Source organism: Bicyclus anynana, chromosome 23 (assembly GCF_947172395.1).
Source record: "Bicyclus anynana chromosome 23, ilBicAnyn1.1, whole genome shotgun sequence".
Taxonomy (NCBI): Eukaryota; Metazoa; Arthropoda; class Insecta; order Lepidoptera; family Nymphalidae; genus Bicyclus; species Bicyclus anynana.
In genome coordinates, this window is record NC_069105.1 from 6,317,171 (window position 1) to 6,339,608 (window position 22,438).

Consider the following 22,438-nt stretch of genomic DNA (forward strand, 5'->3'; position numbering starts at 1 on the left):
AGAACAGTCAAGATTATATACGAGTATCTTGACTAATGAATGGACATCCTGTAAAAGCTTTGAGCATTATGACGTAAAATACCCGAAAAATTTATAAAAATAGTAAAAGTTTCTGCGAAGGAAATTGCAGTATGATCATCAACAGAAACTTTCATAAATATATCTAATGAAGAAATACATAACCTTACCGTATACCCTTACCTATAAGGAATTTCCGCTGTTTGTGGTAATTATGACAAATTAGTATAATCTAATCAGTTCAAGAACTCAATTAATTGATAACAACAATTTAAAACCAGTAGCATCTAAACATTCAATAGATATAAAGACATTTTTTGACTATCATTCTCCCGGGTTGAATTTTTTTTTACAAATCTTACGGGACTTTTGAGTGCTCAAGCAACCGGTGGTCAGGGCTCCAGAGAGAGGAACGTACTCACAATACGCGCCATCTCAAGAATCACAGCCTTCTGTATCCCCGCCTCTTCTAACAGAGGTTAATACTACTAAGACAGAAGTTTTAACAAAATAAACCAAATCTGAAATGTTAATTATCATTTTTATTACAAAACTTTATTTATCAATATTCGTTTAGTCTATCACGTACATATCTAGCCCCTTCTTTGATACCTTCCCAAGTTTCAATAGCAGCTTGGTACACAAAAGCTGGATCCACGAGGAATCTATCAAGTCCTACGGAATTCCTATGTCTTGGCAGTTCGTAGATATATGAATACGGGATACCGAGCTTCTTTCCATAGTCCATTGTGATACCTGATGCTTTGTACATTATCAAAGCGACATTGCCTACTGTATAATTTGGATTCCAGGGTGCTTTGACTGCATCGATGGCGGCGGTCATTTGAATGGCAGCTGCGTGCATGCGTAGAGCGTTTGGTGGTAAATCACCGGTTCCCCATCCGTAAATGATCATGCTACCAGTACTGTGTAAGTCAATAAACAGTTCAATGCGACTGGTGTATTTGTGTAAGATGCCAGCAACTATTCTCGCTTCAGGTTCAGAGAAAGGACCACTGCCGTGGAAAGTTTCTGCACAGACGTTGTCAGTTGAATGATATCCCCAAAATATGTCAAAGTTTCTATTTAGATCGACGCCTACGCAAACATCTCCAGGCGTGTATCCTGTGGCACGATTTTTACGCCAGAAACGAACCTGCAAAAAGGATATCCTTATTTTATTGAAACAGCTCAAGTGCAGATTTATGAGTGATCAGATCAGTATAGTATCAACCCTTAATTTACTAGTTTTTTGTCAGTCTGTTATTAGCTTATTACTTGCTAGATTTGGAGAACTATGAAATTGAATGAATTCGTAATCAGCTCTATTCATTACCACGTATTTATTAGTAAATGATTTCATGTTTCTTCTTTAACATTTTTCTTTGGCTCCATTATAATATGATTAAGAATTAACATAAATGGTATGTTTACCTCTGTGTGAGTAAATTCATATCCATCAGGATTGGCGATCGGGAAGATGATCCAGTCTATTTTATCAATAAGGTCTTTGTCTGTCACGTTGACTACAAGCTTTTCAATGGCGTACAGACTTGGCGGCAGAGTCACCCATTCACGAGCATGGAGAAGTGATTGCACTACAACAACTGGCTTCTTCTTATCCTAAAATTAAAACATTCTTTGCTTTTAATTTTTAATTTACAAGATTTTTTTGGTTTGGATTTAAGAAGGAAGATTGTCCTGTGTTTCTAATATTATCTTACTTATATTTACCCGACTATGTATGTATTATCTTACTTATATGTACCCATGTGTGTTTGTTTGTATGTATGTAATAATATTACTACCTCATATCTTTTAAACCGCTGAACAGATTTACGCAATTAAGATACCGTTAGATTTGTTTTAATAAACCAAGTGTTTTTAGATAAGAAAAGTTAAAAAAAATCAACACGATAACTGTGGGACGCTATAAACTCATGGTGAAAAATAACATTTTTTTATTGCGATATGGGTATCAAATTCAAAGGCAAGGGATTTCAAAAAGGTATATCATGGCCATAATAAAAAACACCTACAATTAGAAAAAAATATTTATTAATCGCTATACGAATTACGCGAGGCGGATGACTTGGTGCGGGTTAGGCAGTCGGGTTTTTGTTTATTTTTTTAATTATTGACTTGTTGTACAGTGTATCTTGCAATCAATAAATGAATTTGAATTTGTAATCATATTTACAATCTCCGGTAGTTTGGTTGCAGGTTATATGCTGTGTTTTTCAATAGAGAGATCATGGGTGCGATTCCTAATTTATATTTTCTAAATTGGTTTAGGTAGTCTTGTGGCATTACTGGCAAAGTTTTAAGTTGTGACATTAAAAACTGACGGCTCAGGATCGTGGTGTTTGAAAGTCCCTGCAAAAGGCCTATTTTCCTGCAGTGGACGTCCATCGTATGATATGATGATAAAGATACTGATGCATTGAAAGTATCAGAGGTGTGGGTACAAGCTATACCTCTTCCAAGTAGGCACGCAACCCGATACCATCTTACAGCCGTTTTCAATAACCTACCCAAGATTACGGATAGATAGCTATCCTCGATTATCAGTAACAATTAAACTATCTTTACAAAGTCAAACTGTCAGTAGGTTATTGAAAAGCAGATATGAACAGAAAGATAGATTTTCTTAACTTCAGTAAGCGAAATTGCGGATAGATAGGTTATTGAAAACGGCCGTTAGACTATATCGTCACTTTAGGGGAAATCACGGACAAGGGCTGAAATTTCTCATGAAATAAAAATAAAGTTTTATTGTATAGTTTACCTCAAAGTTAGTTGTGGAAATTTTGAGGTACTTTACATCTCTGCCTTCGAATGAATGCCCTGCGTTGACAAGAGTAACTAAATCAGGGTAATTATTCGCGATGTCTTCAAGGTAACCGTAAACCTGTAAATCAATACACATTTAAATAAAATAGATCTGCCTGAGATATAAAAATAACTGTTTCTTCAAGTGATCATAGTTAATCTACGATATTAGTTGTGGATGGTAAACAAACTTTACATAAATTATTGTCTGTCTGTTTGTTTGTTTGAGCTAATATCTGGAACGGCTGAACTGATATTAATGGGACATTGAGAGATAGAGGACATTACTGAGAAACATTAAGGTTACTCAATAATATCAAAAATAATTAAGGTTAATATAAAGACGATATAATATACGATAATCCGCATTGGGCCAGCGTGGTGGACTATTGGCCTTCTCATTCTGAGAGGAGACTCGTGCTCAGCAACAGCCGAATACGGGTTGATGATGATGATGATGATAAAGACGAAGTCGTTGGCTCCACTAGACAATAATAAGATAAATACCTCATTTTAATTTTGGCTACAAAATCAATTACTATCAGTGTGATTGTAGCTAAATACTATTAGATGTTATTATAATAAAAATAGGGTGATTTAAATAAATGAATTAAAATCAAATTCAGACCTTTTTCAAAGTAACATAATTAATATATAGAATTCAGATTACGTGTATTTTCAATATTGAAACTTTACTGAATAATCATTTTAGTATCAAATCAAATGGATAGTTGAAATAGTTTACCTCAGTAAGATTGTATATTCTGTCAAAACCAATCTTTGATCCACCATTTCGTTTAGAGCCTCTCACTTTTGCCTCATTCATGAGTCTGTCTTCTTCTTCCAAGAGCCTGGAATATTTGCATTTCTTTCTTATATTTGTTTTTCAATTAAAATCAAAAATGGCTACAATCAATTTGATAGAAAAAAAATGTGTTTTTGACTGAGTCTTTCCAATTAGACCTGGAAGGTGACGTTAAAATTAGGGATAAATGACTTGCACTCAGTCCGCATAACAAGTCAATATGACCTGAGAAGCTATGACCAATCAAATGAAAAATGACTCAAATAGCCCCGTTCTACCCTACTTATAACTTAGAAGTTTTATTTCATCATCATCATCATTATCAACCTATATTCGGCTCACTGCTGAGCTCGAGTCTCTTCTCAGAATAAGAGGGGCTAGACCAATAGTCCACCACGCTGGCCCAATGCTGATTGGCAGACTTCACACACGCAGAGAATTAAGAAAATTCTCTGGTATGGTAATAGGTTTCCTCTCGATGTTTTTCCTTCACCGTTTGAGACACGTGATATTTAATTTCTTAAAATACATACAACTGAAAAGTTAGAGGTGCATGCCCCGTATCGAATTCAAACCCACACCCTCCGGAATCAGAGGCAGAGGTCATATCCACTGGGCTATCACGGCTGTAAAGTTTTACTTACGGCCTAATATTCTCCACATCAATTCTGAACGGTATGCCATAACTGGACAGCTGATCCTGAAATCGTTCTACATTCTTCTCCGGCACAAGTATGGCTGCCTTGCCTCCGGGAGCAGCGAACGTCCATATATCCAATTGCAAGGGAACTTCTAAGGAGTTTAGGTAATCCATTTGGTCGACATTTGCGATATGCACTTCGAAGAGAGCATGTCTGAAATGATAAACGCATGTCTGCAAATATAATTGCAAACTTGAAGGTGTTATGTAGATACTAATATTACTAATAATCTATACTTTATTATGGATTTTCTTGTCCCACCGTTGCCAATCGGGACGAAACGTACGGCCTGACAAGCAGTGCCTCTGCTTTTTAAATCTTTGATATATTTTCTGTACTGTATGTACTTTTTATAAATACAAACTTTTCCCTCGAATCACTCTATCTATTGCTGAAAACTGCATTAAAATCCGCTGAATAGTTCAAAGATCTAAGCGAGCATCCAGCGGTAACAACTTCATTTATGTAACACTGTAACTTGAATTACATTTAATTTAATATTTTTATTTTCATTTATAGCCACGCATTACCGAAGCGAGATTTAAAAAAGGTTTGAATATTTGTTTAGTTGTGTTTAAAAGGTTACCTTCGAATGCATTCTCGCATCTTTGGATTTGATTATTTGCATTGAATTAAAAAAAAATCTTTCACTGTTAGGTAGTTACCCTATTCTTAATATAGGCTATATTTTATCCCTGTTTCTTACGGAAACGGGAATCACCCGGGTGAAACCGCGCGGTGTCTGCTAGACTTCGTATATTTTAGGGCAGGGTTTCTCAAACTTTCGGCTCCACGGATCCCATAAAGTACCAAAAGAAATGTCTTTGTAATATTAATGTGATGGGAGTGCTTGTTTCTTGACGCAAATGGATTCAATGTTAAGAGTAACTTCGGACAATTTTAACCTTAATTCTGACTCGGTATAAGTTATCAAGCCACCATTACGTAAATCTTGTCGCGAACCCCCTGCCGTCAAATGGCGAACCCCTAGGGGTTCGCGTACCCCACTTTGAGAAACCCTGTACTAGGATATAAAATTGCCAAGCCTTGTCAAAATATTTCCTTACCCATCGTAAATTTCATGTTTCGCTACCGTATAACTAATACACACCAGAAAACTCAAAAATATCAACATCGCTTTAGAAATTTTTTAACAATTATATTTGAGTGTTCGATTTGATGACTTTATATAAAGTTCGTCTAATTTCCCATCAGTAGATTCAATCTATAGATATTAATTTTGCTGATAGGTTCGTCTAATCAGTTTTACCATTATATTTGATCGCATCCGCACCCAATGATATACCTACTACTCTCTACTAATAATATATACGCGAAAGTTTGTATGGATGTTTAGATGTATGTTTGGATGTTTGTTACTCTTTAACGCCGCTACTACTGAAGCGATTTCGTTAAAATTTGGAATGGAAATGGATTTTACTCTGGATTAACAAATATCCTACTTTTTATCCCGAAAAAATCCATGGTTTCCCGAGATTTGCGAAAACTGATAATTTTAAAGATATGAATGTTTGTTACTCTTTCCCGCCTCGACTACTTAACCAAATTAGCTGAAATTTGGTATTGAGATATATTAAAGCATGGATTAAAACATAGGCTACTTTTTATCCCGGAAAAATCTATGCTTCCTGAGGGATTTGTGAAAAACTAAATTCCATGCGGACGAAGTCGCGGGCATCTGCTAGTGTTTAAATAAAATATAGTACGTTGTTGTATTTTGAAGGCAGATATTTTATATATGGATAGTTATTGAAAGATCAAGCAGTCACCTGCAGGGTAATTCGCTAACTTTGACGTATACGAAATTGAGAAATATGTAACAATTGTTCTGACAATCCTTCGATATCCTATAGTAGGTAGATGACATTTTGCAGGTGATTTGATGTTTATTTTAATAGGTTGTTAATAAGGCCAAATTAGTGAAAAGGCCAAGGTGCTGGAATGGAGACCCCGCACCGGAAAGCGCAGTGTTGCTCGACCCCCCACTAGGTGGACCGAAGACATCAAGCGGGTTGCAGGGAGCCGCTGGATGCTGGCAGCTCGAAACCGTTTTGTTTGGAAGTCCATGCAAGAGGCCTATGTCTAGCAGTGGATGTCCATCGACTGACAATGATGATGAATGTGAAAAGGCCATCTGATGGTAAATAAAAATATATCATGAACATTGCATGTAAGGAAACTGTTATACAAAAAAAATCGGTTGTCTGTAAAGTCTGTTTACTGACGATAGTTGACCGTGACAACGTAGTAAGAAAATACTGATGAAATGGTTGCATTTTTCATAAGAAAATGTTCGTTTTTCTCAAATACTGTTTAATAATCTTCATAGACCAGAATATACTTTATTTCTTGTAATAAAATTTAGCAACTCTAGAGCGAGGGAACGGCGCATGACGTCATCTCTTTTCGAGTGTGCAGAACAAGTTAATTATAATTAGGTGTGAAATGACTAGTGATTTATACCCTCATTTTTAATTTGTTTAATAAACAGTACTCATCAAGATAGGCTGCAGTATAGTGTATTTCAACAAAACACTGATGTTATAGGGAAATAGGACAACAAAAGCCAAAGCCAACAACAACAAACAACAAACAATGAGGGCAATGCATAACGCGCAACAAGTAATAAAGGTAAAGATTAAACCATTAACGCGAACAACACAACTTGAGGTGAGCTCGAAGAAAACAATTTCTTTGCCCTCGTTTCACCAGGGCGCCCATCACATCGTAAAGTGATTGTAACATTAATTTTAACCTCTGACGCTAGCATAATAAGTGTCTTTTTTGTGGCGAAAGAGATCTCAAGCGGATGGGAAAAAAACCCTAAGAAGTTTATAGTTTTCTTTTTGGAAAATTATCGTGTTTTTAGCTATATCTGATGAATATCAAAAAATACTTATTGACAGAAACAAAATATTATATTACCGCTAAATTTATACAGTGTAGGAAATAGTACTTTTAAACGGATATGACGTCGCTCGATCTCGTGTTGGCTCGTGCCGACGCTAGGTGATACGACTTGTTTCCGTAAAGAGTAGGGAGTTAGAGAGGGATAGCGTTCTGCGGGAACGACTGGTAATACAAGGCGTTCGCCGCACGGTCGGCTTCAGTAATCTCGTGACGTCCACTTTCTTGTTGTGTAACTATTTATGGGTTACTTGGAATAGGTGGGGAGAACAGCTTCATCAGTGAATGGTGAGTGTTGACATGTCTGAAGGGATCCCTTGAACCTGCATCCGGAGTCACAAGCCTCTGGGACTTCTGAAGGTAATTCAACATTTTAAAGTTGTTTCTATTTCATCCGTAAATGCTAATTTGTAAATGTGACGTGTGACTTGTGAATAACAGAAATGTGAATGTGACAGCCACATTGCATGGTTAATGAAGTTAGAACATTTTTCGTGACATAGCGTATCTTACCATTTCTGTTGCGCTTCGGTGTGATAAGAAGCCAAGATCATTCCCAACTTGTTCCTTACTTGGTACCTTAAACGACATATTCATATTTAAATTGATGGTCAAAGTTCGTTTAGTTATGGCCAGCAATATACGAGAGAAACTGCTTTCATTGTTTGAGTTTGGAAAATTTGCCACTTTTGAGATTTATGGATTGAATTTCAATACTTAGTTTTATAGAGCTTTTAAGTTTGTTGTAATACCTATTGATTGGATAAAAACCTTCCGATTTACAGTGTTTCTGATATGCGAGTTTGGCGACCTCTTTGGCGAAGTTGTTAGTGCTGTGGTTCTTAAAAGAGAGGTCCTGGCTTTGATTCCTAGTCGTCAGTTTTATAATTTTTAATCAGGTCTGGTCTAGTGGTAGTCATTGGCAGAGGTATCGCCAATGGATTTAGCGTTCCGGTACGTCGCGTAGACACCGTCGGAGGTACGCCTAGAATAAACTTGTGCCTCTTCTAAGTAAACCCTCTTCGGTAGCTACGCCCCTGTCAAAAAAGTAGTTTTTAGTTAAGTGAGGTTCGTACTTTGTATGTACCACAAAATAATACCTACAATAAATAAATTAATGCCTACAATCTTTTACTTAATTATTGTTAACACAGAAAAGAAAGTTTACATTTTCCTTTTATCTTATCTGTTATAATTGTTGAATTGAAAACAATATAAGTAATCAGAATCGGTTTTTGTTATGTAAAATATATGATGTTTATGTATGACGTCAATTCGATTATGCCGTCTCATTATGGTATTTATAACACTTTCTTTGATAGGCTTATCTTTGTTATCAGTATAATATGTGATAGACAGCCAATGCAGTTTATACAGCGGTATATATGCAACATCATCGGACTGATAAAACACTACGCAATGTCGCGCACTTGTCCGATTTTTCCTGGATATGGTTTAGAGCAGGGTTTCTTAAACTTTCGGCTCCACGAACCCCTGTTAAAATTTCCAAGTAACAGCAAGCCCCTTAATAATTACTGAACCCGTAGGGGTTCGCCATGTGACGGCAGGGGGTTCGACAAGATTTACGTAATAGTGGCTTGAAAACTGATACCGAGTCAGAATTAAGGTTAAAATTGTCCAAAATCACTCCTAACATTGAATCCATTTGCGACAAGAAACAAGCACACCCATCACATTAATATTACAAAGACATTTCTTTTGGCACTTTATGCGTTGACTTTTATTCAAATAAAAATTTTCTTCAATTATTTTTTTTCTTGGTTCATTACTTTGTAAGGGGTTCGCTGTCACTTGGAAATTTATACAGGGGTTCGTGGAGCCCAAAGTTTGAGAAACCCTGCACTAAGTAAACATAAGTGCTACATCTAGTATAATAATTAATATAAAGAAGTAATGTTTGTGTTGAAGGGGTAATCTCTTGATCTACGGAACCGTTTTTAAAAAATATTTTACCATTTTAAATGTTTGATTTGTTAATTAAGTTGTCCTTATAAATATTGCAAATAATAAACTTTGTTCGACTTGATTTTCTTATTTTTGGAATCTGCTATAAATAGTATATCTAACTAAATCAGAGGTTCTCAATATGCGAAATCAATTCGCTCGTGTCATTTTGCGATGGAACGAGCAAAAAGTCATTTATAACGCATTCATTATGTATTCATAGAACGATCAGTTCGGAACTGTTATTGATACACGTTCAAGCGTGACAGAGTTCAATTTCCACTTGCACAGTAATTAGTAAATTTAATATGGTTTGTTATTACTTTCTATCTAAAACTGATACTTACTACAGCCTTTCTTGATGAGTACTGTTTACCAACAAACAAATTAAAAATGAGGGTATAAATTACTAGTCATTTCACACCTAATAATATTTATAATTAACTTTTTCTTAACACACCTAACAATAATTATAATTAACTTTTTCTTAAATTAATGAAAATAAAGGAGATCATTCACGCTCCATACATTTCTGGGCTCTTTTTTAAAGTGCCGGCCAACAAAAAAAAATGGCACGACTCGTTAGAATTAGCCATTTGGAGCAATAGCCAATATGGCATAAAAGTTGTAGGAGGGCTCTGAACCATGTTATACAGGTTCGACGATTCGTTATTTCCAAACATTTTGTCGATTTCCAAAAGTGCCCGCCAAGAAAAAAAAACTGATACGTATCGTTAGAACTGCCCATTTGGAGCAATAGTTAGTATGGCACAAAGATTGTAGTTCTAGTTTTTTTTTTCTTAGCGGGCACTTTTAAAAATTGACAAAATGTATTTAAATAACGAATCATCAAACCTGTATAATTTGGTTCAGAGCCACCTGACAACTTTTATGCCATATTAGCTATTACTCCAAATGACTAGTTCTAACGATTCATGCCATTTTTTTTTGTTGGCCGGCACTTTCAAAAAGGGACCAAAATGAATGATCTCCTTTGATTAATAAGCTTAGAACAATTGGATATGGTTAATATTTTTTATATAACATTTTATAAACAAACCATACATAATTTAAAATAAATAAGTTATGAAATGACATGCGTTTTCTACCTTCATTTTTAATTTATTTCTTAGTAAACAGTATTCATCAAGAAAGGCAGTATAGATACCGTTAAAATCTAACGATTTGTAGTCAAAATAAATCCATTTCAGTTTGACTTGATTTCTAGAGATAGGTAGGTAAATATCTAAACTAATATTAAAAAGTTGAAGAGAAACAAACAATGTTTGATTCTTTGCTTTAGGGCGCTAATCTCAGGAACTACTGCTCCGATTTGAAAAAATCTTTTAGTGTTAGATTGCCTACTTATCGAGGAAGGATTTAAACTATATTATCCCCATATTGCTACAGGAACGGGAACCACGCGGGTAAAACCGCACGGCCTCAGCTAGTTATACGAGCTAAACTAGATTTAATTTGTTGATAAAAGTTACTTCGAGTTTGACTTTAGAATAATAACTATTGATGAACACATGGTTATTTTGCAACGCCAATTTGATCATTTCTTAGATCACACATTGGCATATAACACAAAATATAATACAAATAACACTTAAAAGATTTCGTATAAAAGATAGTAATATTTATTAAATTCCATACTTTCCTTAAGCGCCATAAATCAATAGATAACAGCAACACAAGGGTGTGGATGTCTCATAAAGTATTCCGCGCCGAGCCTGGGGGTAGCGTAGGGTAGTGCCGAGTCCGGGGTAGCGAGGGGTAGTGCCAAGCCCGGGGTAGCGCCGGGATAAGAAGCACACGCCGGGAGGAAATCCCGTTGTTTTTCAACGCAGGTAAGCAATAATGGACGGAATTCAAGAAATTCCTCCGTACAGTAAAGAATAGTGTACACTGAAAGGAATGTTTTATATGCTACGAAGATTTCTTTATTTATGTTTGTTTTATATTTTTTTCTTTATTTGGTTTGCCCTTTAGCTCGGAACAAAGGTTTTGTGGCTCCTCCACAAAAGTTAGCGACCATTATGGTTACCATATAGCTTGGAACAAAGGTTTTGTTTACGAAGCGGCCTTATTTCTACCATATAGCTCATAAAAAATGTTTTTATGTCAGTAAGCGAATATTATGGTTTCCACATAGCTTAAAATTTGTTCTGAGCATAACAAGCACAAGCCTAAAAAAATCTCGTTGTATAACAAAATATTTTTTAATCGTTAGTGGTTAGCATTGTGGCTTCGGATCTTGAGGTCCAGGTTAGAGTCCTGGGCTCGGACCGATAAATACTTCATCTAATTTTCAGTAAAAATTCTCAGGTTGGAATTCGGAATTTGGCGTTGTTACATCTATGTCTAAGCACGCTTATTCGGTCCCGTAAATTATTATTAACGTCTGATCATCACCACGCTGGGCCAATGCAGCAGACTTGACACACGCAGAGAATTAAGAAAATTCTCTGGTATGCAGGTTTCCTCACGATGTTTTTCCTTCACCGTTTGACACACGTGATGCTTAATTTCTTAAAGTACACACAACTAAAAAGTTGGAGGTGCATGCCCTGGATTCGAATCCACACCCTCCGGAATCGGAGGCAGAGGTCATATCCACTGGGCTATCATGGCTCAGTAACATCAACACCTGAATCGTTTATTTATACTTGTATTGAAGCAGCGTAATGGGTATAAGCTCCAGATCCCTACCATATAGATGACCAATGGTGCAACCTCAGCCTTACAACGGGACAAGGCGTAAAGGAAAAATATTGTCCTCGCTACGTGACTCCGCCGCGCTCTGCACTGGACGTTTACTGGTGGCCGAGATTTGTATACGTCGACCTGACTGAATACCCGCCGAGACTATCTGACTTCCTCTTTAAATAGAACAACAGCCTGTGATGACCAGACGTACCACAAATAAGATTCTGTTGTTATATTATGCTAGCACTTGGTTGCCTTAGGGTTCCGTAGTCAACAAGAAAACTCGGTCAAAAAGGAGAGAGGTTTCGCCATGTCCGTCAGTCTGTCTTTCTGTGGCCAAGTGCAGAGTTATCACTAGAAAGCTGTAATTTAGAATGTGCATGTACTAATTAAAAATGTCGACGTAATAATAAATCGTCATCAACCCATATTCGGCTGCTGAGCTCGAGTCTCCTCTCAGAATGAGAGGGGTTAGGCCAATAGTCCACCACGCTGGCCCAATGCGGATTGGCACATACGCAGAGAATTAAGATAATTCTCTGGTATGCAGGTTTCCTCACGATGTTTTCCTTCACCGATTGAGACACGTGATATTTAATTACACAATTAAGTAAAATAATAAATATTACTTGAAAAATATCTTTTTAGGGTTATTCTCCTAAATGTAAAGTGGGTATGATTTTTTTACTTGTTTATCTCATAGTGTGGGGTATAATCAGGGTTCCAATTGTGGAATATTAAGGGTTTTAAGTGTTTCTTTATTTAGAGTCTAGTGTCCTCATCTCTACTGAATTAGTGTTTATAGTTACGTGAAAAATATCGCAATAAATGAAATTAGAAGCTATAACACCTAAGTAAGGATTGCCAACATAGAGACGATTCGGAGTCTGTTACAATTCGAAAAAAATCTAAAATCTATTTAGTTTTTACATATTAGTACTAGGAGTGTATTGAGTATGGCTACTAATGCTCTATTTCTAGTGTTTTATAATATTAAAGCGATAATATTTCAGAATAACTTTCAAAATATTCAAATTCAATGTTTTCATTTCGCGGTTTCCGTTTATTCTAAATTCTTAGTGGCGAACCAAAAACACGAACACCACAGTGTCTAGATATTTGATGTGACCCTAGTACAAGTTAATGTCTCGAAAACTTCTGTAGTTAATGTATCGATTAAATTGAGTGTCATTTTTTTTTAAATTCAATTACAAGTTTTTTTTATTCTTACTACTAAGCTACTACTAGTAAGCTCTTGACTACAATCTCACCTGATGGTAAGTAATGTTGCGATCCATGACGGAAGCGGGCTGACTTGTAAGGCGGAGGATGAAAATCCACACCCCTTGCGGTTTCTACACGACATCGCACCGGAACGGGAAATCGCTTGGGGGTACGCCTTACGGTGATAACCAGCCATGACCGAAGCCCAGTCAAACCTGGACCAATTAAGAAAAGCTCAATCACCACAGCCAGGGATCGAACCCAGAACTTCCACAGTAAATCCACTGTGCATATCACTGCGCCACGCAGACTGTCAAAACCTTGACCTCATTTTATGTGACGATGCAATTTAAGATAGAAGCAGGCTTGAAAAAAAGTAAAAGTTTATTATCTACCCATACCTCTGCATGGTATCGTACTGAAACGCTAAATCGCTTGGCGGTATAAAAAAACTATAAACGTTTTCGAAACTGTTAACGACAGTTTCGCACTAAAGTATTGTCCTTGAGGGTGGATTTTAACCACAGACTACGTAAAGTTTTAATGAAGGCTACCTACTGTAATTTCACGAAACACTGACTGGCATCATTGTGGGTTATTTTAGAGACATTAATTCCTTGAATACTTTTGTTCAGATTATTTTTTCATGAGGTGGTAATAATTTTCGTTAAATAACACACAAAGTGAAAATTTAACACAGTTCATGTTATTTTGTTTATTAACAAATGAATCATCATCGTCATTATTAACCCATATTCGGCTCACTGCTAAACTCGAGTCACCTCTCAGAATGAGAGGGATTAGGCCAATAGTCCACCACGCTGGCGCAATGTGGATTGGCAGACTTCACACACACAGAGAATTAAGAAAATTCTCTGGTATGCAGGTTTCCTTGCGATGTTTTGGAAATATACTTCATGTACAGAATTGACCACTCTACAGATTTAATATAAGTATAGTAATAGATACAGGTAATCCGTTTGATTCGATACGTCCGATGCGGACCAGTGGACGCACTTGTAAAACTTTCTATATAAAGAATACTAAGTTCCGGTTCCCGTGAGAATACGGGGATGAAAGATTGTAAGAACAAGCCTTTAAATGACAACATTGTAGGTACTGAGTATATTCTCAAAATTACATATAATAAATATTAAAAAACATGGACTCGAATTGAGAATCTCCTCCTTTTTTTTTAAATCGGTTAAAAAAGCTGAAGTAGTCAATAATAAAAATAATAGGCATTTTCATCTGTTACACACCCAATTCAATAAAATGCTATTCGGTCCCGGAATAAACTTCAATAATAAAACTTTTAGTTACTTCCAAGATAATTTTCTTTTTCCGATTTAATTTTTGACGCATTATTAAAAAAAAAGGGAAACCGCAAAGTTTCCGCGCCAATGAAAATTTCCAAATTGAAAATTGATCCGCCAATGTCCCTTGTGTCGACATCGCGGGAAAACTTATTTTAAAATCCCAGTGTCGCTCCGAACGATCAGAAATTTAATATGCTTCCGTAAAGTTGGTTGCTTAACTAATTGCTTATCAAAGCTTGCTACAATTTTACAACTATTAGATACCGGTGACTTCGTCCGCGTAGAAACTTTGAACCCTTCCCATACACTTAGAGCTTGGGATCTTCAGATATACCGCAGTTTAAGAAGGCTTAAAGTTTGTTAGGCCATACTTTTACCATAGATAAATACGGTAGTCAATTATGGAGTTTGAATCTTGGAAGGTTTCAATTGTCTAAATATTAAACGTATTTTTTTGATAATCTACAAGATAATTATTATCATGAGGTATTAGAAATAAGCATATTTGATTAAATAATAATCATAACATAAAAACAATCTTACGTTAGTACCTGGTATTTCCTTTTATTATTTAGACTTCATTTGGCTGGTGGGAGGCCGAGGTTAGTTACGACCCTACCGACAAAGACGTACCGCCAAGCGGTTTAGAGCTCCGGTATGATGTCGTGTAGAAACCGAAAGGGGTGTGGATTTTTATCCTCCTCCTAACAAGTTAACTCGCTCCCATCTTTGCATGATCACTTACCATCAGGTGAGATTGTAGTCAAGGGCTAACTTGTAAAGAATAAAAAAAAACATTTCAAGAGTCCAGACCCTCAAGTATAAAACGTAGTCCATTTAGATTATCTGTTTAACTTTTAGTTTAATTTAAAAGTGATTAGAAAAATAATAAAACGAATGTCGAACAAAGGTTCACAACATTTGTCAGGACAACTTATTAACAATTAACAAATCAAACTGTAACCAAAATAAGACCCTAGAATGGCAAAGAATGACCTTAAATGAAGTCACGCACTTGTGAACGTTGTGTGTAGGGTTAAAGGATCCTTTGACTGTTAACAAACACTCCCTATCCCAAGCAACCCATAAAGAATTACACAACAAGAGATGTGGACGGCTCGAACGCCACGAGCACACTGAAGTCGTCCGTACCACAAGTCGTTGCAACGTGGCGATAACAAACTCAAAAACGCACTTTTAGAGTTTTGCCTACCCACGGACTTAACTGTACGACAGTTAAAACTGAAGGTCTGTAGCATTAGCGAGAATTAAATAGAATTATTAGACACATTTCCACATAGATCTTAACATTGTGTTCAAAATGTCACTGTCACACACATTGTTAGTGTGAACGTCAAAATGTTCATCTGCCGCGAGTAGACAGATTTACAGCCTGCATGCTGTTCGAGGCCGTGGCTTGACAGTAAATAATGGCTGTATTCATGGTCCAGACTCGATGGACCAGTGTCCGTTTATATAAGCTCTAATAATGACATAAAAACTGTACAATATGGATTTTGAAAGCCTTTTGTAGATTATGAAACAGTTGCATAATAAGGGTTATTAAGATACGAGCCATCATTATTAGCAACCCATATTCAGCTCACTGTTGAGCACGAGTCTCCTCTGAGAATGAAAGGGACTATGCCAATAGTCCATCACGCTGGCGGACTATGTCTGTAATGGCACCTGTTAAAGTTACTCGTGCTAATACAGACATTTATATTTGTAGTTGTGAGGTGTAGGAACACAGGATATATTTTTTGGTGTTAAATATTTTTGATGTGTGAGTTTACCTTGTCCCTTTCAATAAATGACACACAAAATTTTGCTGGTGAATTTGAGTCTAAGGTGTCCATCGGCTGATAATGATGAGTTCCGATAAATTTAAATGTTCATGACATTAAAAATTCTTGCAACTACCTCATTTTTAAAACACAAAAACAAGTGTAAATTTATGCAAAACTATTTTCATATTTATTATTCAACGAGCTCGGCGGCCATTGAAATATGGATGAAAAATGAAAAAAAACGAGTGGAGAAAATGGTCACGAACCAGAATTCGTCTTTCCAACAATTCAAGCTGAAATATTATCACTCTTTATTCACTTTGTAGCGTTCCTAGTTCTTTTGAACACTCAGAGGGCAGGTGTTATCCCATCCTTTACCTTCCTGAGTTTAAGCCTTTTGATGAACTCAATAAAAATATTAAGCTATCAAGTAAGGTTATCATTTCGCCCGTGTGAGCTATGTACTGTATATTGTAATATTGTCAGAATTATCCAGTTTTTGTATATCTAAGACCAAATTCAAGAAAGAAAAAAGAGAAAGAAAAGAGAAACTGAAGTATAGTTTTAGCAGGTATGTACTCGTATTCTTATGATTTGTATTTTTTTGGTAGTTTTTTTGGTATCTTATAAAAATATTTGGGTAAAACTTTGAGTCTTGATGGTGAATTTTTGGTGGTGAACTTATATTATTTTGAAGGTCTTTTTATTTTATTTTCAAGATTAATTTATTTTGTTCCAAGGTTAAAATGAAAAGTTTATAAATAATTTCTATGTTGAACACTACGAGGTAAAGTAAATAAGACAATAGCTAAGACGTGTGGCTTCATCGAAATAAATAAAAATTAATAAATTAATACTTTTAATAAATTAACACTATTACTTTTAATCCATAGATACAATGTGTTTTTAAATTCCCATCAGTTTAGTGTTATACAAAAGTGGCGATTGGCTTGGCACATAATCGAAATTCACGACATTAATTTGTGTTTAGAATTTCATTCTAAACACAAATTAATCCTCAAAAAGTGCCCTATTGCGGACAACGAAGCGAGCTGCGACTCTAATACCCCTCCAAGTTTCAAAACCAGCTTGTCTGATGAAAGCTGGTTCAACGAGGAATCCATTCACGGTTCTCTGATTTCTGTACGCGGGTAGTTCGTAAGCGTAAGACAGCCTGTTCGGCATGACGTGCAGAGCCCAGTCAGTACCACCTCCTGATGCAACTGACAACAGTTGTGCAACGTTACCCACTCTATAATTTGGGTGATTTCTCCATTTAACTGCATCAATCGCTCGAGCCATTTGTGTCCCAACTGACCTCAAGGTGTCAACATTTGGGGGCATTCTACCAGGGGCGGGTGCAGCGAAACCGAAAAGGATCATGCTCCCAAAACTGTGGATGTCAAGGTACAATCTCATTCTGTCTCTGAAGGCGTTGATGATGTTTCTGGTGATTTGCGTCTCCGGTTCTGAGAAGGCTCTGGGACCGTGGAAGGTTTCACTGCAAGGGTCCCTGCTGGAAGCGGTGCCCCAGAAGTAATCGTAGTTCCTGTTAGGGTCGACGCCTACGCAGGACGCGTGGTGGCCCCGACGCCGGTTTTTGCGCCACATCCTGGTCTGTAAATAGAATCAAAAATATTAGGATACAGTTAAGACAAATACGTACTGCCAAGCGATATAGCATTCCAGTATGATACCACGTAGAAGCTGAGATATGGGTAAAATAAACTTGTACTTTGTTTTGTAGCCTGCTTCCATCTTAGACTACATCGTCCAATGATAATTTTATACTATAGATCGGTAACGTCCCTACAAAATCACCGCAAAAAATGATCCGAATAATAGGCTACAACACTGAGCGCACACATGCACAATTTTGTATTTAACTTCATTATATATTTATGTATAAATGTATAGTTTTTACACTTCCTGAACACACAACTCGACATTATAGACGATATTACTTGTTTAAATAACGTTCGTGGTTGACCATAACTAACATTGATTTGTGTATAAATTTCCTCTTTTGAGCGCCTCATTTTCATACGCTAGTAACACATCTAACAGTAGTCTAACATCTTTAAAATCATTGACATCGTCACTAAACATGAAATGAGATCTGAGTTAAACTAACTAACTTGTACCTCGTTACCATCTTACATTGAATGTGTTAACTCTTAACTAACTAACTGACTGAATTGATGTGCGGGGAATTGAGTTCGAAGAGTCGATGGACGTTGGTTGCACCGGGAAGCCTAGTGCTGGTCAATCACACAGTAAGTAGACTGACGTTATCAAGCGGATTATAGGGGCCATTGGAGGTGAATTAAGACCGTGGTGTTTGAAAGCCCTTTACCTCCAGCGGTAGAAGGCCGTAGCGGATACTCACTGTGGTGTGGGAGAACTCATATCCATCAGGATTGGCTATTGGGAGGATGATCCAGTCGATGTCTCTGATCAGATCCTGATCAGTGACGTTGATCACCAGTTCCTGGATGGCCCACAGTGTCACAGGGAGGGTGACCCATTCACGAGCGTGTAGAAGAGATTGGATGAAGATGACTGGTTTGTTTCTGTTCTGAAAATATATAATACAAAACTTAGTTTTTATTTGCTAAATATGCTTTACCTACAAGAGTGTAACTATTGAAATTAGTTTCCTCATAAGATGTAATAAATAATTTTCTTAACTCTTGTTGAAAAAATTCGTCAGTAGCTTACCAAGTTTGATTTGGATATGATTTAAAGATCTAGAGGAAAAGCGGCTAGGCCTATTGAGATTTTCTTAATTGGCCCATGTCTGGATGGTGGGAGGCTTCGGCCGTGGCTAGGTAGCACCCTACCGGCAAAGACGTACCGCCAAGCGATTTTACGTTCCGATACAATTCCGTGTAGAAACCGAAAAGGGTGTGGATTTTCATCTTCCTATTAAGTTAGCCCGCTTCCATCGAAGATTACATCAGCACTTACCATCAGGTGAGATTCTAATCAAGGGCTAACTTGTAAAGAATAAAATTAAAATATATATATAAATATCAGCCGAAGGAGTCCACTGCAAGACATATTTTTTGGACAAAAAGCCAAGAGAGTACAAACAAAAAATACAAACTACTTACTGTGAAGTTGTCAGTGGATAATCTCAAGTATTTAATGTCACGACCTTCAACACTCCTTCCAGCGGAGACCACCCGAGCTACTCTCGGGAACCTGTTGGCTACATCCACGAGGTATCGATCCACCTGGAAGCAATATAGACACTCCATAGTCTCCACGTGTTCCGAATTTAATTTTATTTGTTGCATTCATACACTTACTTAGAAACTTCTAGCTGACGCCACGCGGGTGATACCGCGCTTAGATAGGCTATCTAAAACTGAACGAACCAGTTTCTGAGATTAGCGCGTTCAAGCAAACAATTTCTTCAGCTTTATAATATTAAGCATATGTTACATTATTTTTCATAATAATAGGTACCTATGAAATTGCCGTTCTGCAATATTGGCCATTTCAAATCAAAATATTTTTTGTTTGGCTCAGAATTCAAATTTCAAATTAATTTTATTTTAAAAACATGGAATTCTTTTTCCAAAAGTAATCATTTTGTTTCTTGATTAGTGTTAAATTTTCATCGCATTTCAGTCTTTATCGTCATCATGGATACGTTAAAAATTCGGGTAATTTTGGAATATGAGTACCGTCCTGGCAGCAGCGCGGCATAAGCGGCACGCAACGACGTTTACGGAGCCCTACGAACTCAATAATCGCCACCGCGAAGTACACACAAATGAAGGAATTTTGAACCGCATTGTAACCTGCGATGAAAAATGGATTCTGTTTGATAGCCGCAACCGCTCAGCTAAAACTTGCTGAGCGCTTACGGCTTAGTAGGATCTTGGTTCAGCACCTAAGCAATGCCCTAAACAAAATTTTACCTCTAGAAAAGTGATGGTCACTGTTCGATGGTTTAGCGCCGGTGTGATTCATCACAGCGTCTTAACAAACGGGATGAACATTACTGCAGATGTGTACTGATGGAGAAGCTGGCACATCTCCAACCAGCATTGGTCAATCGCTCCTCTGCGCTGCTCCTGCACGACCTCATACTACATGGCTGATGGTCTCCAAGATGCAAGAACTGGGGTTGGAAGCTCTCCGGCATCCGCCTTACTCACGGACCTAGCGCCAACAGACTACTACTTTTTCCATAATTTGGATAACTTCTTGGCGAGAATAAAATTCAATATCCGAGAGGCAGTACAAAATGCCTTTAAGGAATTTGTTGCCTCCCGTCCAGCTGCATTCTTTAAGAAGGGCATCAATAAACTGCCACTGCGACGGCAAAGATGCATTGATTGCATGGGTGATTACTTCGATTAACACAAATAAAAAATACGTGAAAAAAAAACGTTTAAATTTTTTCATACAAAACGACAATTTCAAAAACCTTAATAGTCTGCATGTGTCATGAGGGCATAGCTAATATACTCAATGAATAAAACTAAAAAATAAAGTTTTATTCAAATAAATAAAAATGGTAGGTCTCCTACAAGAGAAGAACTATTTAATTAATAATAATGACCAACTTACCACCGCAAAACGATGAATGACGTCAAAGGACAAACCGAATCTCTCAGATCTGCTAGCATTGCTCTTCTTATGAGCTTCTTCCATCAGCTGATCTTCCAAGTCCAGTTTTCTATAAATGTGACGATATTTTAGTATGGGAATTTTAAGAAAATTGGTGCATTGAAGAGGGATTGTTAACTTCGCACTGAAGTTAAATCGGCACAGAAGTTGTAATATTCTTTTATTGTAGAAGATTTGTTGACAAACAACATCAAACTTCTTCGAAGGCTCAAAGTCACTCAAAGCGGGCAATGGAGCGAGCTTGTGAGCAAAATGAAGAGTTTCGCAGAAAACCAAAGTCAGTGACTTTGTTTTTTTTCCTGAATAGGCCAGCTTATCCCTGAGTCTATTGACTATTACTTACTCTTTGATATTCATAGTGTCAATTCTGCATGTCGCATTTATAGCTAAGACGAATTTTTCGAATTCAGCCTTTTTGTTAGGAGCCACTAGGATGAGACCCTCATTCAGTGGGTTGGGGTACGACCATATGTCCAAATACAGACGTTCCACCAACCCAATCAAAAGTTGGGCCTGTTCCATGGTGTGGACGCGGACCCCATATAAAGAATGTCTGAAAATTAGAAAAAAAAATTCGTTACTTATTAAACTTCACTTTCACTTTCCTTGAAATTTCACGTTGATGCCTTATTATAATTCTCTTTTTTTTGCTGTTTTGGTTTTAGTATTTTAACTTACTTCTCTATCGAAAGCCTGACATAGTAGTTTTATAAAAGCTCCTTTTTTACCGACTTAATATAAGTAAGTATGGAAGGTAGTAAAATAAAGTTTAGACCGTTACATGTTAAGCGGGTATAATTTTTTTACTCGTTCGTACCGCAATGTGGAGTCGTTGGTTTTTAAAAATATTGTAGATATTTTTCAATTTATTGTTTGTGAAATATTATATTCAAACTACGTTTTAAAGTGCAAATTTTGTTAGAGCCTTGAAGTGTCCCCTCTCTGCCAGCTAAACTTTTGTTTATGCACATATGAAATAATACAGAAGCGTAACATATGAAATAATCACAATTAAGAACTACCATTATTTTTATTTTAAGTCGGCATTCGTGACGTACAACTGTAAAACGCAACGTAAATCGCGTGCCCCGATACTCACTTGGTTTTTGTTTTTTTTTTGTTTGTAAAGTTAAAAATACTCACCCAAAGTATTCTTCATGTTTGGCTTGAGTCAAACAAATCGCCGCGGCAAAGAATAAAATATATTTCAACATGTTGGTCACTTTACAATGACCAACGATGTATTAAACAAGTCACAATAAAATCTAGACTTTTATTGATAAAACAAAACCCTTCAATCTTTTAGATGATCAATGTCAATGTTTGTGTTTAAGACGACATAATTAGCAGCTTAATATAATTGATAATGATAAAAATTAATCTTGCGAAATATTTGACGTTTTGCACGTGAAACCAATTGACTTAAAACCTGTAATAGCCGGACATATTTCATTTTATGAAGGCTGAAACTTGTCAACATATGTTCTTACCATATAC

At 36.6% G+C, this 22,438-nt stretch overlaps 2 protein-coding genes across 2 annotated transcripts; both read right to left on the reverse strand.

Annotated features, from left to right (window-relative positions):
* Positions 1 to 580: 580 nt before the first annotated feature.
* On the reverse strand, positions 581 to 4,469 carry LOC112047471 (carboxypeptidase B-like). Its single transcript, XM_024084597.2, has 5 exons — positions 4,300 to 4,469; positions 3,596 to 3,701; positions 2,807 to 2,929; positions 1,453 to 1,641; positions 581 to 1,174 (listed from the first exon to the last, which is right to left on the reverse strand). Exons 1-5 carry the CDS (start codon positions 4,467 to 4,469, stop codon positions 581 to 583), a joined length of 1,182 nt encoding a protein of 393 aa, XP_023940365.2.
* A 12,836-nt stretch (positions 4,470 to 17,305) lies between these two features.
* On the reverse strand, positions 17,306 to 22,155 carry LOC112056157 (carboxypeptidase B-like). Its single transcript, XM_024096521.2, has 6 exons — positions 22,085 to 22,155; positions 21,285 to 21,494; positions 20,882 to 20,990; positions 19,411 to 19,533; positions 18,684 to 18,872; positions 17,306 to 17,911 (listed from the first exon to the last, which is right to left on the reverse strand). The coding sequence occupies exons 1-6, from the start codon at positions 22,153 to 22,155 to the stop codon at positions 17,306 to 17,308; spliced, it is 1,308 nt and encodes a 435-aa protein (XP_023952289.2).
* Positions 22,156 to 22,438: the final 283 nt, after the last annotated feature.